The 19,031-nt window shown below is 47.1% G+C and overlaps 9 protein-coding genes across 9 annotated transcripts, besides 2 other annotated features; 3 read left to right on the forward strand and 6 right to left on the reverse strand.

Moving 5' to 3' along the window:
- Nucleotides 1-369: 369 nt before the first annotated feature.
- TSTA_091190 (GTP binding protein (Bud4), putative) lies at nucleotides 370-4,747 on the reverse strand (the record flags this gene model as incomplete). The annotated part of the gene is made up of 4 exons (XM_002478796.1): nucleotides 370-957; nucleotides 1,012-1,727; nucleotides 1,789-4,606; nucleotides 4,661-4,747. The coding sequence occupies 4 exons, from the start codon at nucleotides 4,745-4,747 to the stop codon at nucleotides 370-372; spliced, it is 4,209 nt and encodes a 1,402-aa protein (XP_002478841.1).
- Nucleotides 4,748-5,490: 743 nt separating this feature from the next.
- Nucleotides 5,491-7,413, forward strand: TSTA_091200 (ATP-dependent RNA helicase Mrh4, putative; the record flags this gene model as incomplete). The annotated part of the gene is made up of 1 exon (XM_002478797.1): nucleotides 5,491-7,413. One exon carries the CDS (start codon nucleotides 5,491-5,493, stop codon nucleotides 7,411-7,413), a length of 1,923 nt encoding a protein of 640 aa, XP_002478842.1.
- A 209-nt stretch (nucleotides 7,414-7,622) lies between these two features.
- TSTA_091210 (uncharacterized protein) lies at nucleotides 7,623-8,243 on the reverse strand (the record flags this gene model as incomplete). Its single annotated transcript, XM_002478798.1, has 2 exons — nucleotides 7,623-7,697; nucleotides 7,863-8,243. The coding sequence occupies 2 exons, from the start codon at nucleotides 8,241-8,243 to the stop codon at nucleotides 7,623-7,625; spliced, it is 456 nt and encodes a 151-aa protein (XP_002478843.1).
- Nucleotides 8,244-8,768: 525 nt separating this feature from the next.
- TSTA_091220 (uncharacterized protein) lies at nucleotides 8,769-9,172 on the reverse strand (the record flags this gene model as incomplete). Its single annotated transcript, XM_002478799.1, has 2 exons — nucleotides 8,769-9,080; nucleotides 9,107-9,172. 2 exons carry the CDS (start codon nucleotides 9,170-9,172, stop codon nucleotides 8,769-8,771), a joined length of 378 nt encoding a protein of 125 aa, XP_002478844.1.
- Nucleotides 9,173-10,167: 995 nt separating this feature from the next.
- Nucleotides 10,168-12,125, reverse strand: TSTA_091230 (SET domain protein; the record flags this gene model as incomplete). Its single annotated transcript, XM_002478800.1, has 2 exons — nucleotides 10,168-11,964; nucleotides 12,018-12,125. 2 exons carry the CDS (start codon nucleotides 12,123-12,125, stop codon nucleotides 10,168-10,170), a joined length of 1,905 nt encoding a protein of 634 aa, XP_002478845.1.
- Nucleotides 12,126-12,503: 378 nt separating this feature from the next.
- Nucleotides 12,504-12,528: a microsatellite.
- A 407-nt stretch (nucleotides 12,529-12,935) lies between these two features.
- Nucleotides 12,936-13,426, forward strand: TSTA_091240 (mitochondrial 54S ribosomal protein YmL38/YmL34; the record flags this gene model as incomplete). Its single annotated transcript, XM_002478801.1, has 3 exons — nucleotides 12,936-13,017; nucleotides 13,077-13,301; nucleotides 13,356-13,426. 3 exons carry the CDS (start codon nucleotides 12,936-12,938, stop codon nucleotides 13,424-13,426), a joined length of 378 nt encoding a protein of 125 aa, XP_002478846.1.
- A 479-nt stretch (nucleotides 13,427-13,905) lies between these two features.
- Nucleotides 13,906-14,366, reverse strand: TSTA_091250 (DNA directed RNA polymerase II 15 kDa subunit, putative; the record flags this gene model as incomplete). The annotated part of the gene is made up of 2 exons (XM_002478802.1): nucleotides 13,906-14,230; nucleotides 14,284-14,366. The coding sequence occupies 2 exons, from the start codon at nucleotides 14,364-14,366 to the stop codon at nucleotides 13,906-13,908; spliced, it is 408 nt and encodes a 135-aa protein (XP_002478847.1).
- Nucleotides 14,367-14,804: 438 nt separating this feature from the next.
- On the forward strand, nucleotides 14,805-15,627 carry TSTA_091260 (peptidyl-prolyl cis/trans isomerase; the record flags this gene model as incomplete). Its single annotated transcript, XM_002478803.1, has 2 exons — nucleotides 14,805-15,280; nucleotides 15,453-15,627. The coding sequence occupies 2 exons, from the start codon at nucleotides 14,805-14,807 to the stop codon at nucleotides 15,625-15,627; spliced, it is 651 nt and encodes a 216-aa protein (XP_002478848.1).
- Nucleotides 15,390-15,418: a microsatellite.
- A 444-nt stretch (nucleotides 15,628-16,071) lies between the features above and the next one.
- On the reverse strand, nucleotides 16,072-18,921 carry TSTA_091270 (uncharacterized protein; the record flags this gene model as incomplete). Its single annotated transcript, XM_002478804.1, has 4 exons — nucleotides 16,072-16,132; nucleotides 16,195-16,367; nucleotides 16,430-18,562; nucleotides 18,610-18,921. The coding sequence occupies 4 exons, from the start codon at nucleotides 18,919-18,921 to the stop codon at nucleotides 16,072-16,074; spliced, it is 2,679 nt and encodes an 892-aa protein (XP_002478849.1).
- Between the last annotated feature and the right edge of the window lie 110 nt (nucleotides 18,922-19,031).

The following is a 19,031-nucleotide window of genomic DNA, read 5'->3' on the forward strand; positions in this document are numbered from 1 at the left end:
AAACAGCAAAACGAAAAAGCAACAATATGTCCTTGATTTGAGCTCTGCTCTGATCCTTGAATAACGGTGTCATGACACGTCATTTCTCGTACACTTATCAGCCGATTTGAACAATGAAATATCCCAAGACAAGGAGTCGTATATCAAGAAGAGACTTGAGAGAAGGAAATATGGAACGTGCAAGCAACAAGTGCCAAGACAAAAAATCACAGCGAGAACCATGGAAACGGAAAGTCATAAAGAAACATGAAGAAGGAAAGAGCTTGGTATAGTGACAAATAATTCGAGAAAATCCGGTGAGGGAGATGTAAATGTAGACAAGAAGAGAAGTCTTTAAAGCATGGCGGTTGTCGTAGGAGAGATCATTAATTAGAATATGAGAGACCGGGTCTTTTCGCGTCGGTTATCAGGAGAGCGCACTTCAGGCTGGGACAGATTGTGTTGGTGTCGAGGGCGTGCTGGTGGAGGTGCCTGCTGCTTCGGTTGGGAAGATTGCGAGGGTTGAGAAGGTTGTGATTGTTGTCCATTAGGACCCATCAACCGGTCAAGTGCTTCGCGTTTCGCATTCAGAGCCTGCTCATACTTGAGGACAAGCTCTGTCCAAGCTTTGATTTGACCACTACCAGCACCATGGCCCTTGCCAACCGTCTCTGAGAGCACATTCAACCATCCCTCTTTCTCGGGACGGCTATCAGCATAGAAGTCAATCACCTCGCCATTGCCGAATCGGATACGGAAACCCTCTTCCACAAACATGTACCCCTCTTCTTCTTCTGAAAAGCCTGACTTGCGTCGTCCACCTCCTCGTGTACTGGTCTCCTTCTGGGTGAGAGTCGATCTGTCATCGATGAGCTTGACAGCTTTGGCCAAGTTGATTGTAGCACGTGCTTGCCGAGTCGTTTCGTGGTAAGAAGTCAACTTAGAACCTCTCAACCGGAAGAATCGTCGTCTCCAGAACTAAAAAATGTTGTTAGTGTGGGCGTCTTGCACAACTCCTCTCAAGAAACTCACAGGACAATCCCCTCCCTGTTGGGATAGGTACCCTTCATACGTACGAGAAGCAGTATTTTCCGCTTCACGCATCTCCCGAATGCAAGCATTCATACTCTTCGGCATGTCTTCTTCCTTGGCACCTTTCGGTAGGGGAACAAATAGAAGTTGAAGCTCAAGGTTACCGATCTTATAGGGAGGTCGCTTTTGCACAATGTTGAGGGTGCTGCTCTTCTTGCTCTTGACACTTGATGGCTCCTCAGTAGCCCATTCATTGAAGCATGGAACTCGAACAACATAAGGACGACCAAAAGCATACTTCTCGTGATCCGACAGAGCAACATAGGCGCGAGCAAAGCTACCATCGCGATCAACCACGGAGCGAAGTTTTTCCCACGGACCAGCGTTGGCCTTCGCCTCCTGTCGCTGCTTCTCTTGTTGCTCCAATTGCTGTTTCATCTCCATTTCTTTGCGCTTCTTCGGGGACGCAAAAACGCGGCTGAAAGCCGAAGTCTTTTGCTTCGAAGGACTAGAGATAGAGGAGACGACTGATTGCCGAGTTTGCTTCAAGAGAGTGCCTTCCGTCTTCATTTGTAATGTCAGTTGAAATTCCAGATCTTTGTGAACAATAAGCTCAAATTCCTGGCCAATTGGCGCGCTTCTTCCAAGCTCAAGCCATGACGTCGTGACACAATGCAGGCCATTATCCAGTGTAAGCGAGAATTGGAGTTTTTCACCTAGAAGATCGAAGATCGAAAGTCAGTGTGTATCAATATTTCAAATGCGATCATAACTTACCCTTCGGTAAGGGCATGTCTAAATCTCGGACACCAACAACCTTGACAAACAGTCTCCCTCGTTCTTGATCATCATCCAGGTGCTCAGTCTCCGCTTCGTCAATGCTTTGTTGAACATCCTGAACGTTGCTCTGCGTGCCTGGTAGAGGTGGAACTGCGCCTGGAACGTTTTTTCTTTTGATGACACCGAGACCCTTCGCGCTCTGACGCCGAGTCTTACCATTCCAAGGTTCGGCCGTCCATGTGGGTTGGCTAGCTTTGCGAGGGGTGCTAGTCGGTTTACCGTCTGCAGTCTTCGAGGCGGTGTCGTTGGGGGCAGTCTGAGGTTCGTCATTGGTGCTGCTAGTAGCAATGATGACCTTGGTATTTTGACGCATGAGGTAGCCTCTCTGTCGAAAGGAAGACTTGTTAGCAAAAGAAATGCCAATTGGGAAAGAGTCCAATTCTCCAATGTGTCCTGATGGGTACGTGTCTGTGTTTCCTTGTGGGTTGGGGGTTGTTGATGATGTAGAAGCTAATTTAGAAAGAGCAAGTTCAAACGCAACCTTTTGGGCCTCAATAACTCGGTCAAATTCCTTATCCAATCCAAATTCAAGGCTTTCTTCGGTACCAGTAAATGGGATGTCAAGTTTCACCAGGCTGCTCTGGCGCTGGCTTACTTCCGGGACTGCCAGAGATGGAGGGTTTTCAATCGACTGCTCATCGGTGGATGGTTCCTGCTCGTTAGCGTCTTCCTGTGTGTCCTCAGTGGCTGCTTCAGGAACCGGTATGGTTGTGCTCTGAACGCTAACTTTGCGGCGAACAGCGGCCATTGACTGTATATCAGCGGGTGTCAGTGAAGGTCGAGTTTTTAGGCCAGTACCAGGGGCTTTGATGGTTGCAACAAGGTCCGGTACAGGCTCCGGAGTCGATTCATAATCAGATTGTTCGTCCCCAGATTCTTCGTCAACTGGATGTCTAATCACCGAATCAGGAGTGGATGGTTCATCAGCCATTTCAGCCATCTGCATTTCTGGGGTGCTTGGACGTTGCAGTGGCTCAGGGATCTTTTCCAATCCAAAGTCCAGGTGTTCAAACCCATTTGACGACCCAGCTCCGGTGTTTCGTGCTTCGCCGTATTCAACAGTCTGCTTGACTTCTTCCGTTTCCTGAATGTTGACTGTCGTGGCGTCGGTCTCGCTTGTCTCTGCCGAGAACTCTCGTTCTTGTTTGATGGTGGCTCCTGAGTTGCGGGAGTAGTTGCTCTCGTCATCTGCATCATCTCGAAGTCTGTCTTCGTCTGAAGGAAGAGGTAATCCGTGTGCATTAGGTCCAAAGTACTCTGGAATATTATAGACGTCGCCATCATCGTCGCTCAAAGGCTCGTCTTTGATTTGGACATCGCCATCGTCCAGGTGGTCCTCGAGAGAAGGTATGGGGACATCTGGATCATATTCCATATGCTGAGGTGGGCTGGAATTTATCTGCGAGGAATATTCATAGCCTTCATCATCATTATCGTCTTCATCGTCATAAGTCAACTCCTCTCTTGACTTCAAGTTTCGGAGAATATCCTCTCGAGAGATACGTGGTGGAGTGTCAACCTGGCTTGCCATGGATGGTTGGCTATCCTCGTACTCGCTTTCAACACTCTTTTCGCGTGCGCCAGCTCTCCTCATGCGACGTTCCTTCTGTTGTTCAAGTTCTTGTTGTTGGTCGTTATCGTCTCGCTCTTGTAGCATCATAAGTCGTAGCCTGTCTTCTAGATTCATCGATGGGCGTCCAGATCCGACTATATCATCTTTTGAATAGGAAGCTGGGCCAGGAGGTGAAGGCAGCCCACGCTGCCCACTAGTGACTCGCTCAAACACTGCGGACAATTTATCAGGACTATTCGTGCGAGCTGACTGATCATGAGATCGGGCGGAAGGCAAAGGCGGAAGAGGACGCTTTTCGCCGTTAGAGTCGAGCGAGTCTATACGAGAATGACCAGAGGCATCATAATTCGTCGCAGGATGAACATCAGGAGTTGGGCTCCCGTGGTCATCAGTGAAGGGGTCTTCATCGCCGCTCACCAAGTCATCATTGGCCGAATCAGGGCTCATGAATCGCCAGTCCTCAGGTAGAACAACTGGGGTTTTCTCGATGTCTTCCAGGGAAGCATCGAAACTATCGTCACGATCGAGAGATGAACCTCTATCAAAGCTGGTATCAATTTCATCCTCATCAAATTCATAACTTCCCTCGCGCGATTCCGCAAGCGAAGAAATATCAGGCGTGGTCATTTCATATTCATTGACTTGAGGTGGGGCGGCGTCAAAGGTGACACTCTTAGGGTTTCTGTCAGAGAAACGTGAAGGACCACCATCTATATCTGACCAGATGTCAGACTCGGGGTCGAAGAGCTTATGACCAAATCGAGTAGCCTTTGATAAACTCGACTTTGGTGGAGATGGTTGATCCTTGCTTGGTGAAAGTGGTCGGTGATTTGGAGACTCTTGACCCTCCGCAGGTCGACGTGGTGACTGCACATCGCTTTGGCTACGGCTGTGGAATGAACGGCCTGTCGCCAATGGGCGCTCGGGAACAGAGATATGAGATGGGTCATATTCCGTGTTCTGTTCACGAGCGATCAAACTGCTGTTCTTGACGCGAGAAGCGCGCTTAAGATTCTCTATTGACGCTCTCTTGGTTGGAGAGTAGGGCACTTCTGGGTCATAAGGCTTCGCGTTTTCTGAATTCAGAGAAGCGAAGGATGATTCGCGATCTTGCCAGAAGAGTCGCTTGGAAGTTGAATTATTGAAAGGTGATGAATCAAATGGAGACGATCCCAGTGTAAACTGGCAAGGTATTAGTGACGGGGATAGCTTCACCCTGATGCATTCAAAACGTACCTTATTTGTCTTGTTCCAACTTGGCGAATTTCGTCGCTGAGCCATAGGGCTCAGCTCTGACAATGGACGCGGCGTATTACTAGCCATCCCTCGACACAGTTCAGTATACCGGTTCCAGCGTATGTCGTGCTATACGTGGTGGTGGTCGCCTTCCACTTTCGAGGATCGTAGATAAACAAGAAGGTAAACTCCTACAAGTGAAGTGAGGCGGATTACTATCGGTCTGGAATGTTATGGCCTAGGGTGGGCCACTGACTTGCCGTGGATATCGCCGGGCAAATCCGTTTGATTATGGTTGAATTGACTCGAAAACGCCCGAATATGTCGGACACCCAAGCTCAAAGAAGTGGTGAGAAGCAATTGAGTAGGGTTAGAAGGAAAAGGTCCGGTAAGAGAGAGCGTGAGAGAAGTAGAGACGGTTTTTGAAGGTGAAGAGCGAGAGATGTTTCATAAATAAAGCTAAGAGCGAGGCACACAACAAGGCAGGAGCGCCTTCCCGAGTGGGATGCCTTGTTGACTCGGGCAGTGGCCGCAGTTGCCCCGGGCAACGCATCGTATCATATGATTTTGCGACATGTTATTGGCCGATTTATTCTCCGCATCCCTGTTGCCCGCTAGACTCAGCCTGGCTTAGCGTGCGGCTTCGGATTGCCTCCGTGCAACTTTTATTTCGATCGATTATCTTGTAGACCTTGCTTGCTGCATCAGATTCAGTCCGATTATTGAACAAGGGGCCCGATCATTGTTGACAAAATTTAACGAAAAATACACTTCATCACTCGAGTAGCTCGACAATACACTTATTCTAGTCGCATCTGTCGGACGTGATCATGTCCGCCGGTTCCATGAGCTGGAATGGAAGAACCATCTTACGTCCAGCCCTACCGGTCCTTCGCGCATCCTCTAGAGCATGGCTCGTCTCATCGCGATGGGCGTCTTCTGCACGATTACGCAGCAAACCTACGAGAATGGCCCTGTCCCCGAATGTAGCCAAAGACAGTCTTAAGAAGAAAGACCGGGCTCGCAGTGAAAAGGGTCCATGGTCAAATCTCAACCAAACCACTCCCCGGCTCCGCGGCGAAGCAAAGGCAAGGTCGCAAGCAGCCATCAAACGGTCGTCGCGAGGCCGAGAAGGGGAAGAGGAAGGGATAAGGAAAAAGGAGGAATCGCCTTTATACAAAGCTTTGAAGATGCAAACTACGCTATCTCCGCTGAGCTACGGTTTGCGAAATGTGATCAAAGAAAAAATCGCCAGCATTATGAATTTCGATCAATTCAAGCTTCTTCCTGTTGTACAAGACTCGATCCTCACGCAAGCCTTACCCGACCTCGTCGATGTCTCGCCCACCCCCATTCAGAGCGTCGCCATTCCTGCGTTATTACTCAATGAAGACAGCAAAAAGACGACCAAGAAGAAGAAAACATCCGAAATTGAATACAATTACGAACAGTTCCTATTAGCGGCAGAAACAGGGTCTGGCAAGACTCTGGCTTATTTGGTACCTTTAATTGATAACATTAAGCGAACCGAAATGGCAGAAAAGATAGAAGAGGAGAAGCAGTTAGCTGAAAAGGCTAAAGAGAGCGAGAAGAGAGCCAAGGAGCGCGCCTTAGAACTCGAGCCTCCTGAATTGTCAGAAAATCTTACTACCTCCGCGGGGCGACCGAGGGCGATTATCCTTCTACCAACATCAGAGTTGGTTTCGCAGGTGGGTGCAAAGGTCAAAGCCTTCTCTCATACCGTCAAATTCCGTTCTGGACATATTTCCTCCTCCGATACACCACGCAAGATCCGGAATGTGGTTTTCAACCCCGCTGGTATCGACATACTCGTTTCGACACCGCATCTGCTGGCATCGATTGCCAAGACTGATCCATATGTTCTGAGTCGGGTTCAACACATCGTTGTCGACGAAGCTGACTCTCTTTTGGACCGGTCTTTTGGGTCGATAACAACGGGTATCATCGATAAGGCTGCTGGATCGCTGAAACAGTTGATATTGTGTTCCGCCACCATACCCCGCAGTCTTGACACTTTCTTGCGCAAGAGGTATCCTGACGTTCGTCGTCTCGCCACGCCGAACCTTCACGCTATTCCACGACGAGTCCAGCTCGGTGTTGTAGATATTGAAAAAGAGCCGTTTCACGGCAACCGTAGCCTTGCCTGCGCTGATATCATATGGTCTATCGCCAAGTCCGGCGAAACGGAATCAATGGGAGAGTACAACCCGTTCATGGAAAAGGAAGTCCGGAAGATCATTGTATTTGTCAACGAGCGCGAAGAAGCCGAAGAAGTTGCCCAATTCCTACAAAACAAAGGTATCGACGCCATCCCATTCTCGCGAGACTCCTCGAAACGCTCACAGGAGCTCGTCGAAGAATTCACATCACCCAGACGTCCACCAACCACAGAGGAGATTATGGAAATGCAAAAGATGCGTCGTATACAAAAATCTTCACTCCCCTTTATTCTACCAGAAGAGCAACAAGAGTTTGGAGTAACCAAACGCTTACCAAATACCAAGGTCATGGTCACGACTGACTTGGGTTCCCGCGGTATTGATACTTTGCCCGTCCGAACTGTGATTCTGTATCATGTACCTCATACAACAATCGATTTCATCCACCGGCTGGGCCGTGTTGGACGAATGGGAAAACGTGGTCGGGGTATTGTTCTTGTTGGTAAGAAAGACCGCAAAGACGTTGTGAGGGAAGTCCGTGAGGCAATGTTCCGCGGTCAGGCCTTGATTTAGACTCGATCTATTCTCCCCTTGTATACATTTTTTGTAATATATATACCAGCATCCAGCATCATGGGAGGCGTCGGACGGTTTATAGATGATGAAGCTTCATGTACAATATTGGTTACCTCGTCTACCTAGGTATTTATTGGATATCCATACATTTAAAGATTGTTTAGGTACGTTATTGGTTAAGTAGAGATAACAATTGATATATAGAATCACAAATAATAATACACTGGGCCCTCGTGATCAAGAACCTTGGAAGTCTTTATCCACGAATGTCCAGGACGGCTCTGGGGGTGCAAGATACGTATATCCAAGTACTACCTAGGTAGCGGCCACCCGATTAAAGAATCAATACATTCCAGATTCCAAGGTTCACTCGACAATCCCTAACGTTGGAACCCAACACTGAAAGTATCTCCCAATATTTGACCGCCAGATTAAAGGAGATACACCACAATCGGACCAACAAGTTCAACTACCGTAGCAACTTTCACCCAAGTAGCATTGAAACCACGACTCAAGCCAGATATCACACGCCCAATCCCTGAAACAAACAATATTCCACCAAGCATGGCCAGTGGAAACCGTCTCGTTTGTGGGTCATTGCTAGCCCACCAGAGCATTGCACCATAACCAGCCCACATTGCTCCCAAGAATCGTAGCTGACTATCAGCCAGTGCCAACGATGTCGGTGTGCCCGTAAGGGAGCTTCCGGACATTGAGGCTATCAAGCTGACACCGGAAAGGACATCCATTGATCCGGTAATCATGGAGAATAAGGAGAAGGCTTTGATAATTTTCAGGGATAGTGGTCCGAAAACTCCTGAAGCCATTTTGATGTGATAGTAAGAGTTACAACTTCAGAGAGTTGAAGAAGGAACAACAGCTCAATGTTTACCTAGGTAAAGTGAGATTTGGATGAAGATCAAAAAAGAGGGGTTAGGCTTTTTATATACGCAGCGATCGGGTTGACTGTTGGTCCGGGTCGGACACTTAAGTAATCAGCGTCTTTATGCCATAAGTTACCTAGCTTGTCGAAAGACTTCTCCAGGTATGCGCCCGATTGAGGCTCCTGATTCTGTCCAGTTAGACCATTTCTTGGTGTGATATATAATCATATTTATATTACTTGGATATTTGGTTTGTTTAACAGGGTAGAGACGGTTTTGCCAAGATGTTACTCAAAATATCGGAGAAGACTTCAGGGCAAAAGACCAGGAAAGACATGGCTTTCAATCAACCTTTAGGGCTGATCAACTTCAAACAGTAATCATAAGCTGCTCATTCAGACCAAATGCTGGATGTGACTCTTGAAATCAAATCATCACTGGCCCCCGCTCGACGAAAACCAAAGTTCTTCAAATTCCACTATCCATCCCTTCAACACCCTTGAGATCATTACTAAACGCATGGGGCAGAGCTAAATTCAGCCTTTCATATTCCCCATAGTCCTTGGGCCAATTACCAAGACGCTCAACCGCCAGCTTGAGTAAATGCAAGTGCTGCCGGACACACTTGCCGGCATCCTCTGGTCTTTCGCCTTCGGGGCTAGGTGGGCCACCGTATTCAGAACCGGGGGAGCTCGTTCCTTCATCTATTGCCGGGGAGGACTCGGAGCTGTTGGGATCGATGAAGACTCGAAGCGTGTTCTCATGTAACGCTGCGGCTTTCTTGTAGTATCGGTATGCGAGTTCACGGCGCTCCTTTCGCCGCTGGTATCCCTATACCACGCTTGCGACATCTGGGCCAGGAAAACGGACATCTCGTCGGTGCTCGGGTGTCTAGCCAATCTGTGCGAGATTTAGCCACTCCAGAGATCGACGACTCCATTCTCAGCTCGATCCTTCGTCCATTAGACAAAGCTGGACTTATCAAATATTGGAAGCAATCAAATGAAAAGGCCTGCATGCATACTGTTCATGTAGAGTGTAGAGCCGTGGAGGGAGACGTAATCTAATAAAAATATAAGGAGCAAAATAGTGAGAGAAGGTGTATGCTAAGAATTAGATTGAAAAGAAAAAAATTAAGAAAGAAGAGAGAGGGAAAGGGGAAGACAGGGGGTATTTATAAGAAAAATCATGTGAGGACGCCCGGGGCGTACCGGTATCCCAAAATTGCACCGACGAGGTCGGAATTCATTGTTTATTGAAATGCGCCTGGCTGAATTGTATCATTTGTTACATAAGTAAATTAAAAGAGTAACTTGTTAATCGGGCGTTGTTCTATTTTCTTTTCTTCATGCCAGGGATCATGTTGGAGCTTTTGGGCCATACGGATGCTGTTAGGGTTATACGGATGCTGTTAGGGTTGATGCCAACTCTACCGCAAAGGGAGCGTTGAAGACGATCTGTAACGACGGTTGAATTCTGTCTATTATCACGAGTCAAGAATTACTCTCAAGAACGGGACGAGGCAAGATATGACATTGAAGCATGTTTGGTTGAGAGAAAAAGATGCCAATTAGAACCTATCTAGCTTGTTATTGTTGCTTTGCAACAATTTAGACGTAGCATACATGAGTATTATGGATAAAGAGATAAAACCTTTGATAATGCACGAGAATAAAACAATGTCAAGTAATATTGCAAGGTAAACATGAAGTAGAGAAATATGCAACGCCTTCCAACCAACCTGGTACAAACTTAAAGAACAGATCGGATATCTTACCAAAGATATCATCCAAGTCACTCCAGAGATGCCAAAGACAAAAAAAAGAAGAAAAGAAAAAAGATGTACATTATTAAGCTCTCCAGTTCATTACTGAGTCAATCGTAGAGACCTGGTACGATGCCGACTGGATCGCGTCAACCGCCGTCCTTCGTAGTCACTAAATTCAGTCACACTTCGAGTATCGGAGAAATTAATCTCAGGGGTTGGCGTCAACATATTCATCGGACCAGAACGATTCTTACGATCAACTTTTGCCTCTTCTTCGGCGGACAGGAACCTGTGGACGGTACGATGATCCATGATTCGTGGATCTTCGTCATTGGATCCCTCTGGGTCGGTCTTGGGCCAACGATAACCATAAAGCTTAGAGTGTCGTTCGCAACGAGGACATTCCTTGCGTGTTTGGTATGCGTTTCCCTGCACAAACCATGAAGAGCATGTCTGACAATCTACCCATCGATCATAGCGCTGAGCAAGCAGTAGGTTAGTCCTTGTGTAATCACCTGGGATTCGTACAGTGACTATGGTATCTTCCTGTTCGACTGACGGTAGAGCGCGCTTGGAACGTGGTGTGCCAGTTCTGCTTCTGGATCCTCTTTCTTGAGTAAGTTGAGACGATGCGATAATCGAAGCGTCTGCGATGGTGGTAGTTTCTTTTTCTGGAAGCTGTGGCATAAAAGAGGGTACCGCTGCGTCTGTGTTTGTTTCGATCGACTCTATCTTTATAACGGGCGTATTACCAGAAACCGACGTGGCTGGCGTTGATACCGACGGATTACTTTCATCGGAAGAACTGGATGGTGAATCATTATCAGACGCACTGGTGGTATTTTGTTCAACATCTGAAGGAGCATTTTGGTCTTTCGAGGGGACTTCTGCTGTGGTTGGTTGGGAACACTCTTGAACATTGACTGGAAGGGGTGACTTTTCGATCGACTCGGCGATTTCAGGTAGTACAAGTTCTTCTCGAAGCTTTGACTGCCGGTGCTCGAATTTGGCCCTCTTATGTGGAGTGGTTAGGCCAGACACTTCTTGGTCGCTCTCATCATCGAGTTTCCTCTTTCCCACTTGCTCTGTCTCGCTTAGAATAATCTCAGCCGCCGAAGAAGCGTCATTCGGTATTTTAGTGTCAAGACGTCGTTTCTTTGGCTGGGGAGAACGGTTTGAGTCGTCTCGAGTAGGCGTTGGGGCTTGACTTGCTGGTGCAGATACGGACGGCGACCACCCATTGCGAATCGCACGTTCACAAGTCTCACACAAACATTCGCAATTGTCAATACCAAAGTAATCATCACCATAAGAAACAGTAATTTCTTCCCCTAATTCGATATCACGAGCAGCAATAATCTGCATCCCATCAGAACCCCTGGTCGATAGTCTCCCATTGGCATTGCAATCATGATTTGCGAAACGAGCTGGTCCCAGAAAAAGCGAGGGACTCTTCCTTCTACTGGACATGACGATGCTGAAGTCTTTGCGATTGAATCCCAGGTCAAGCTCTTCCTGTCGTGTCATTGAAACAAGTGTTCCACAAAGATATTTGATTTCCTCGCCTTTCTTGATATTTCTGCGAGCTACCACGGCTGCCTCGTGCTCGATGATGGTATATCGATTTGTAGTCGATATCTCAAAGGGACAGTCAGGAAGATAGATCTGAATGTATTTCCGAAAATGACGTTTGAACCATTCTCGCTCTCGGTCATTTGGCAGGTGGCTAAGATAGTTCTTCAAGCCCTTCATAGCCAGAAGTTCCTCCTCAGCTGCTCGTGCATTCTTCTCAACAATCACCTTGTGAAGTAGGACTTTGGTGACGACATCTTCAAGGATGCCTCTTCCTGGAGCGAATTTGGTGCGATTCTTTCGAATCGTAGTCCAATAGAAGGCCTATTTACTTTGTCAGTTGGAATCAATTGCGCTTCATTTGATATTCCACTTACACGATCAATGAGGGCATCGGTGGCTACGTCGTCGTAGTTTGCCAATTTAGCCAAGGTGAGTTTGTCTTTCTGGTCAGCCGCAGGGCTTGACCTGGCTTTTGACGGCATTCTGCTGCCAATGGTCAAGGTGCCAGTATGCAAGTTGATCAAGAGGTTGTGAAGGTGGCTCCAAAAGAATATTGAGATCAAAGTAAGAGATACAGAAAGGAAATGAGAGTAAGGAATAAACCTGCTGAGAAATCAAGGAAAGACATGCAGCATGCTGTAGGCGCTTGGGGTCATGAGGGGACAGAACGACGGCGCTACAAACGAGCCGTTGCGCTGGATACGAGTGGCTGGGAGGTGTCAATAGCCTGTTTGTCACAGTGTCGCAACGTCCCAAAACACTCTGTAGCTGTCGATAGAATAATATACAAAGATAGTTTTCAATTTCTCAACGAGAAACAGGTCAAATCATGAAGAATTGGCAGTCATCGCATACTGCCATTGTTGTTGTTGTTGTTGTTGTTGTAGGAAGGAGTTGCACAAGGGCTAAGAGCCAAACGAGTTGATATGAGTCGGAGAATCCGAGGGAACAATGAGTTCCAGGAATAGGCGAGTAAAGTGACTCAATAGTAGCTCGATTATATATAAACAATTGCTCAATTGTTGTATTAAGGGATGCTTGAAATGGGCTGCTTCAATGAATGTCTCGTTCCGGGATCGGATGTCGGCAAAATTCATTTTTCCGACAAACCGCGCCAGTCCCCGATTGGATCGTTCCATCTTGAAAACCTTCAAGATCAAACATCTAGAGATTGCGACTACTTGTGAAGGCCGCCCCATTATGCAGACACGATGATCCAACTCAAGGTATATTTCAACTCTACTGATATCAGTTGATGGAAGGGTGCAGAGTACTAACGCTGTTCTCAGACGATGCTTAATTGCATCGACAACTCAGGAGCCGCCGTTGTCGAATGCGTCAATGTTTTGAAGAAGAAGAGTCCTGCGACTATTGGTGCGTATCTGCAACATTATCTACAAATTTTGCAAATCTAACCTTTTCTCGATATTCAGGTGACCGCATCGTCGTCGTCGTCCAGAAACAACGAAACTTCGGTCCCGAAAACTCCACAAACAGCGGCATCGCCAACAAAGTCCGTCGAGGAGATATTCGACATGCAGTAGTCGTCCGAGCGCGCAAGGAAATCCAACGACCGGATGGAAGTCTTATCAAATTCGACGATAATGCGTGTGTTTTGGTCAATAAATCTGGTGATCCTATCGGTACTCGATTGAATGGTTAGTAGCCGTTTCCTATGTGGAGGTATTCTAGAGCTAACATGGTTTTAATAGGTATTGTCGGGGCTGAACTACGAGGAAAGCAGTGGTCAAAAATCTTGTCGCTGGCACCGATGCATTTGTAAGATATATTAATGTACAATAAGAAATGCTTTAGAGCAGCAGTTCATAACTCTTTCATCCATGTTCCGTAGCTCTAATCTAACATCATTCCTCGAAACACTTGAAATCAAGATAGCACCAAACTCCGAGCATGGTTGAAAGCGAATAAATTATGAATCAAACAGGGTATCGAAGGCCGACGGTCCGAAATATAAAAAGAGTTCGTAATCACGTAAAGACGTTACCGCAGGTGCAGCACACGTAGTAAAGTTTCTGTAACACGAACTTAGTCCCTCTGATAGTAAATCCAGGAGAGAAAAAAGTATTTACCATTCCAGTTTCGGCAGAACGCTGCTGACTTTGGAAAAAGACCGCTTCGTTTTCTCCGCAGCTCGGACACAATTTGTTCGATCGCGGCAGCTAAGAAGCGAAAAGCCAAAAAAGGCACAATGCATGTTAGCCATCAAGTGTTTTCCACAAATAACAACTTGAAAAGCGCAAATCAGGGCATTGAGAAATAGTTATCATCCGGGTCTTCTCCGGACTCATCATAGTCTGAATAATGATCGTCTGAAAGTGCACCAGACGAGAGGATGCCGCATTGCGAGCAGGCAAGCTCTTCGCCACAGTGAAGGCAGAATTCTGGGTCACCAACCGTAGGATCAGATCCCACATCCTGGGTCACACCGGCGGTTTCGCCGACTTGGGTATTTAGGTTGTTTTGGTAAACGCATGGTGAGGTAGCGGGCTCCGAGACGTGGCAGGTACGGCAGGTGAACATGAGACGGTTTTGCACTCGGTCTTCTTTGGGATATAGCAGGTTGGAACTATATGACAAGAAGTTAGTAGAGGCTATTGAATCGAGATGTTAGAGACTTACCATTCGCGGCAGAACTTGAAGTGAATTTGATCGCTGTTGGGCTTGTTGTCGCCCCCAGACGAGGATACAGGACTAGCGGACATGTTGGTCGAGGTGACGATCGTGATTCGGCTGGGTTTCGAGAAAACTAACGCGTCAAAAATGGAGAGATGCAGGTTGCCAAGTTGCCAACTGACCGTTGCCAACTGACAAACACAACTCCAACGATGGCTATGTCAGAAAAGAAAGATGAAAGCGTGTGGGTTGTAGTCGTGGTTAAAAATAATAGTGGCGGACAGAAATAAGGCGTGACACACTGGACGGCAGATCACGCTAGTCCTGTTGGGTGCTAGTGCCCCCGCCCTCTGTTCCCCGCGTCTTCCCATACAAAAACAAATACCGAAAGCTCCTTGTCAAGAAACATCAGCATTAATCCTTCGATTCTTTCATATCATCTAGTATATCATAAGAAGTTTTATTAACAATACCACCAATATTTCTTTCTTCTTGTTACTCTAATCTCTCCAGTTTGGGCTGTAATCATGGTATGTTTTGTCTATATCATCACCACCAAAGACACAATCGAGTACTTCTATCTAACAGACTTGCTTCTACAACAGTCTGAAACAGGTCTTCCAGAAGGCTGGGAAGTTCGTCACTCTAACTCCAAGAACCTGCCATACTACTTCAATGCCTCCACCAAAGAGTCTCGCTGGGAGCCACCCTCCGGCACCGACCCGGAGAAACTAAAGGTCTACATGGCAACACATCACAGCGGCCCCCAGGGCGTTGCAGGTCTACCGGCAGAAGGCAAGATCCGTTGCGCTCACTTACTCGTCAAACATCGCGATAGTCGGCGACCCAGCAGCTGGCGCGAGAGCAACATTACTCGAACCAAGGAAGAAGCCATCGAAATCCTCCGTGGCCACGAACAGAGAATCAAATCCGGTGAAATACGCTTAGCTGATTTGGCAGTCTCTGAGTCAGACTGCAGCTCTGCACGAAAGAAGGGTGATTTGTACGTATACCCCCCTTTTACTCTCTTTCCCCTTCCACCTCTTCCCTCGATGAGTGTGAGTCACAAAACTCCTACGTATAGAGCTAACCATCCATCCGTCCGTTCTCTTTTCTTCTTCTTCTTCTTCTTCTTCTGCTTTTCTCACCACTTTCTTCTTTTTTTACTGGTATAGGGGATTCTTCGGCCGAGGAGAAATGCAAAAGGAATTCGAAGACGCCGCTTTTGCCCTTCAACCGGGAGAAATCAGCTCCATTGTTGAGACGCAGTCGGGGGTTCATCTGATTGAGCGGTATGTTGACCGTCCTGAGGATTGGTATCATCTATACCCACCCCAGCAGCAGAACTGACCCGGGTTTTTTCTCTTCTTTCTTCTGGTGTTTGAAGAATCCAATAAGACCTCGCACTCTTTATTTTAAATTAGGATGGGAGAGAAAGGACGGTTTATTCTTCGCCCCGAAACGAGATTCTTTCGGTCTGATACCGGGAATTACTTCCTATCTACGATAAAGATGACGGAGGGTTAAGGAAGGAAAAGGAAGGAAAAGGAGGGAAAATAATCAAATACACCTCGGCATGCTAAGGTGTTCTTTTTTGGACTTCATATAACAGTCATCGTACTCTTATGTATTAATATCTTGCCAAAGACGAGACTGTTGGACAGGGATTGGGAGTCGTATTGCCCTATCCTAGAAAATGAGAGACGAGTCTGAATGAAATTTGACGCTATTTGACTGTCAAAGAATTATCTCTAAGCAAACTATCAGTCAATAGTACAAAGTAGTGGTAGGAGCCTATGAGAAACTTGTATTCAACCGCTCGAGTCTCTCGGTGATAGCGTCGATAACCGCAGATCTATTATGTGTTTTAGCCATGATTGTCTTGACAAAACAAAGAGAAAAAGGGAGAAAACATACTCTCTTTCTACCATTTTCATGGCATCCACTACTTTTGCCCGTTGAAGTTTCTGCGGAATCTTAGGCTGAGAAGAGGGACTGATGGTAATCGCGTGATCCTCGGAGGTGGATGGTGGTTGCGCTTTTGCTATTTCTTTGACTTCTGCAAGTAGCTCTTCAGCTAGAGATTTGGCCTGAAACGCACCATTAATAATAATCAGTCCTGTTAATCAGTAGTCGAGAGACCATAGCTTACCGTTTCCAAACGTGTTCTCATTGTTTGTTCTTCATCTGTAACTTTCTTCTCGATAGCAGTCGATAATAAGTCAACTTCTCCTATCCAGCTTTTCTCCTTCTCACTCAGTGGTCGACCGCCCAATTTCGACATTTTCGACCGTATATCTGAGTATCGCTGCGCAAGTTGCTTTTGACGCTGTTTTGCTGCATCAAGTCTATCATTGAGCACATCCTCACTTCGGGATCCTTCTTGTCGTTGCCCGTCTTCGCCGATATGACTAGAAACATTCTTAATGCGATCAGCGACTATAGCGATACTTTCAAGCTGATCTCGCATTTCGCCTCGGAGACGCTCGCAACGACGAAATAGGTCTGCTGCTGCTTTCTCGAGTGAACCAGTATGTGCTGCAAGAACGCGGTGAGCTGCGGCGATCATGTCAAGTGTAGATGGGGAGAGCCTGATGGGTTCGTGTAATGTGCTCCTGTGCCTGTGTGGGACGTGTTCATCGACGAACGACTTCAAAGGCTCATTTGCGTAAAATATCGCGGGTACCTGGTACGGCGACCGGCGCGGCTTGTGAAGTGGCTGAAGTGGCTGGAGATTTTGGGTAGCTAATCTGTCAAAATCTCCACACAATGACTCAGAGAATGAGGCTAAGACCGGATTCTGTTGCTCGTCCAATTCTACAGCTTGCGGAGTCGAGCCTCTATAGGTCAAAAGCAGTTGGCCGAGATCGTAGTCAGAGAGGAGTAAGGCATTGGTGAGATGCTTTGGTTCTTCAGATAACGAGGGGTCATTCTCGTTCAGCTGGATGAGTACTTCACGAGCGGCAATATTCCCATCACAAAGAACGTTAAGCCGGAACTGAGACCCTGCTGTATCCTCAGATTGTATTTCGGCCTCCAGTCTCTGAGCCCATGAAGACAGTGAGATAAAAGACACGTTATTGGAGGTAGTGAGGTAAAAGGAGTATCGAGAATCGGTATCCAGAGTAAATGTTGGCCAACAATTAGCTTCACGCAAGTTCTCTCGCACGGTATCCAAGGACTCAACAAGAAGCAGGTCTGCCGGCTCCGAGAGTGGAGTTGTGAATGTATTCGCTTTAGCTTTGGGGAGCCACTGGCCTTCAACTCCGTCAAGTTCGAGACAGATGTGAACACGTCCACTGGAAGTCGACAAACAAACAGTCGTATAGGGTAAACCCTCCTCCGCATTTTCTTCAAGAATACCCTCGTCGTCCTCGCCCGTCATCAAGGCTGCTGTATCCAGTCGAGGAGGAATGATGATGAAATCGGTTATTTCAAGATCGTTAAACTGCTCGTCGGCGTCGAATTGAAATGGGCCTTGCAAACGAGGAATCACACTTGGGTTACTAGGACGCTTGAGAATTTCAGCCCCGTCCACATCTGAGATATTGGCAGAGTTCTGATCGTCAATCTCCTTCAGCCATTCGTATTGCTGTCGACAAGCAATAAGGTCATCGTCCGCACCTTCGATACCTGAATACTGTTCCTCAATTACCGCCAATTTCGGGACGATAGTAGCAGATAGTGCCGGAATAGTCGCGGGTAGAGCCCGCCATTTCGAGGGAAGCAATGGACACAACGCGTACAAATCCCCAGGTCTCATGGCAACCCATAGCGTCATTGGCGCCCAAGCATCTTCTGCTGGTTGGGCGGTACCACCAAAACATGCAGTTGCCACCTCCATATCAAATGAATCCGCAGAGAACCCTTTATTCTTTCCAAAACCTAGCGGAGTGAAATCCTCATCCGAAGACGTTCCATCAACCAGCTTCTTAAGATCAATCGCTAGGGATGGTCGATCAAAAGACCAGTGATTGTTGCGGTCCAACTCCCACACTCGAACCGCAGCATCGGCTGTGATGGTCACTATACACGCTTCCACATTGGAGTGTACCCCTAGAGGATGCCATAATGCTGAGACAACCGGAGACTCGGGAATAACGTGCGTGGTCGGACCTAGTTGGTATGTTTTGAGGCGAAGGGGTGTTCTTTCAGTGCTGGAAAGGTGTGAGCGATCGGGTAATATGGCAATATGTACAGTATGCGCGGTGACGATTGCCATAAAAGCGCCATTGGGTGAGATCACCAGTTGTTTGATTTGACCATAAACGGGAACTGTCAAGATCTACCACAGTCAGTATCTAGTCATAACCACTGAGATCAAAGACATACTCTGTAGGAAGCAGTCTTTTCATCCTCTTCTATACCCTTTTTTGTAGAAGCTTTTCCTTTTTTGGGCGAAGATTTTGGCTTTGGGCTCCATTCCGCCTTCAAGGTAGCCAAATCTGCCCACCTGATCTGATTGTCCACTACCGCAAACACCTCAGTATCACGATGGGCCAAAGTCCTTTGGGGACCAATATACTCTCCATTTTCATTTTGTATCCGGCTGTCATGCTTTTTTGAAGGGTCTCGTGTAAAGAACGAAGCAGCTGGGGATGGCCGACAGAGCCAAGGAGGCGTATGGCTAGCAGCTTTGGGCATGGTCGCGGTGGTCAAAGATTCAAGAATAGCTTAAACCAGAATCAAAATCTCACGTATGGATCGATGGTGCAAATGCATTGCTCATTCAGTCGGATGAGAGAAGTAGAAAT

The sequence above is a fragment of the Talaromyces stipitatus genome, genomic scaffold, assembly GCF_000003125.1.
Source record: "Talaromyces stipitatus ATCC 10500 scf_1105507295527 genomic scaffold, whole genome shotgun sequence".
In the NCBI taxonomy this organism is placed as follows: Eukaryota; Fungi; Ascomycota; class Eurotiomycetes; order Eurotiales; family Trichocomaceae; genus Talaromyces; species Talaromyces stipitatus.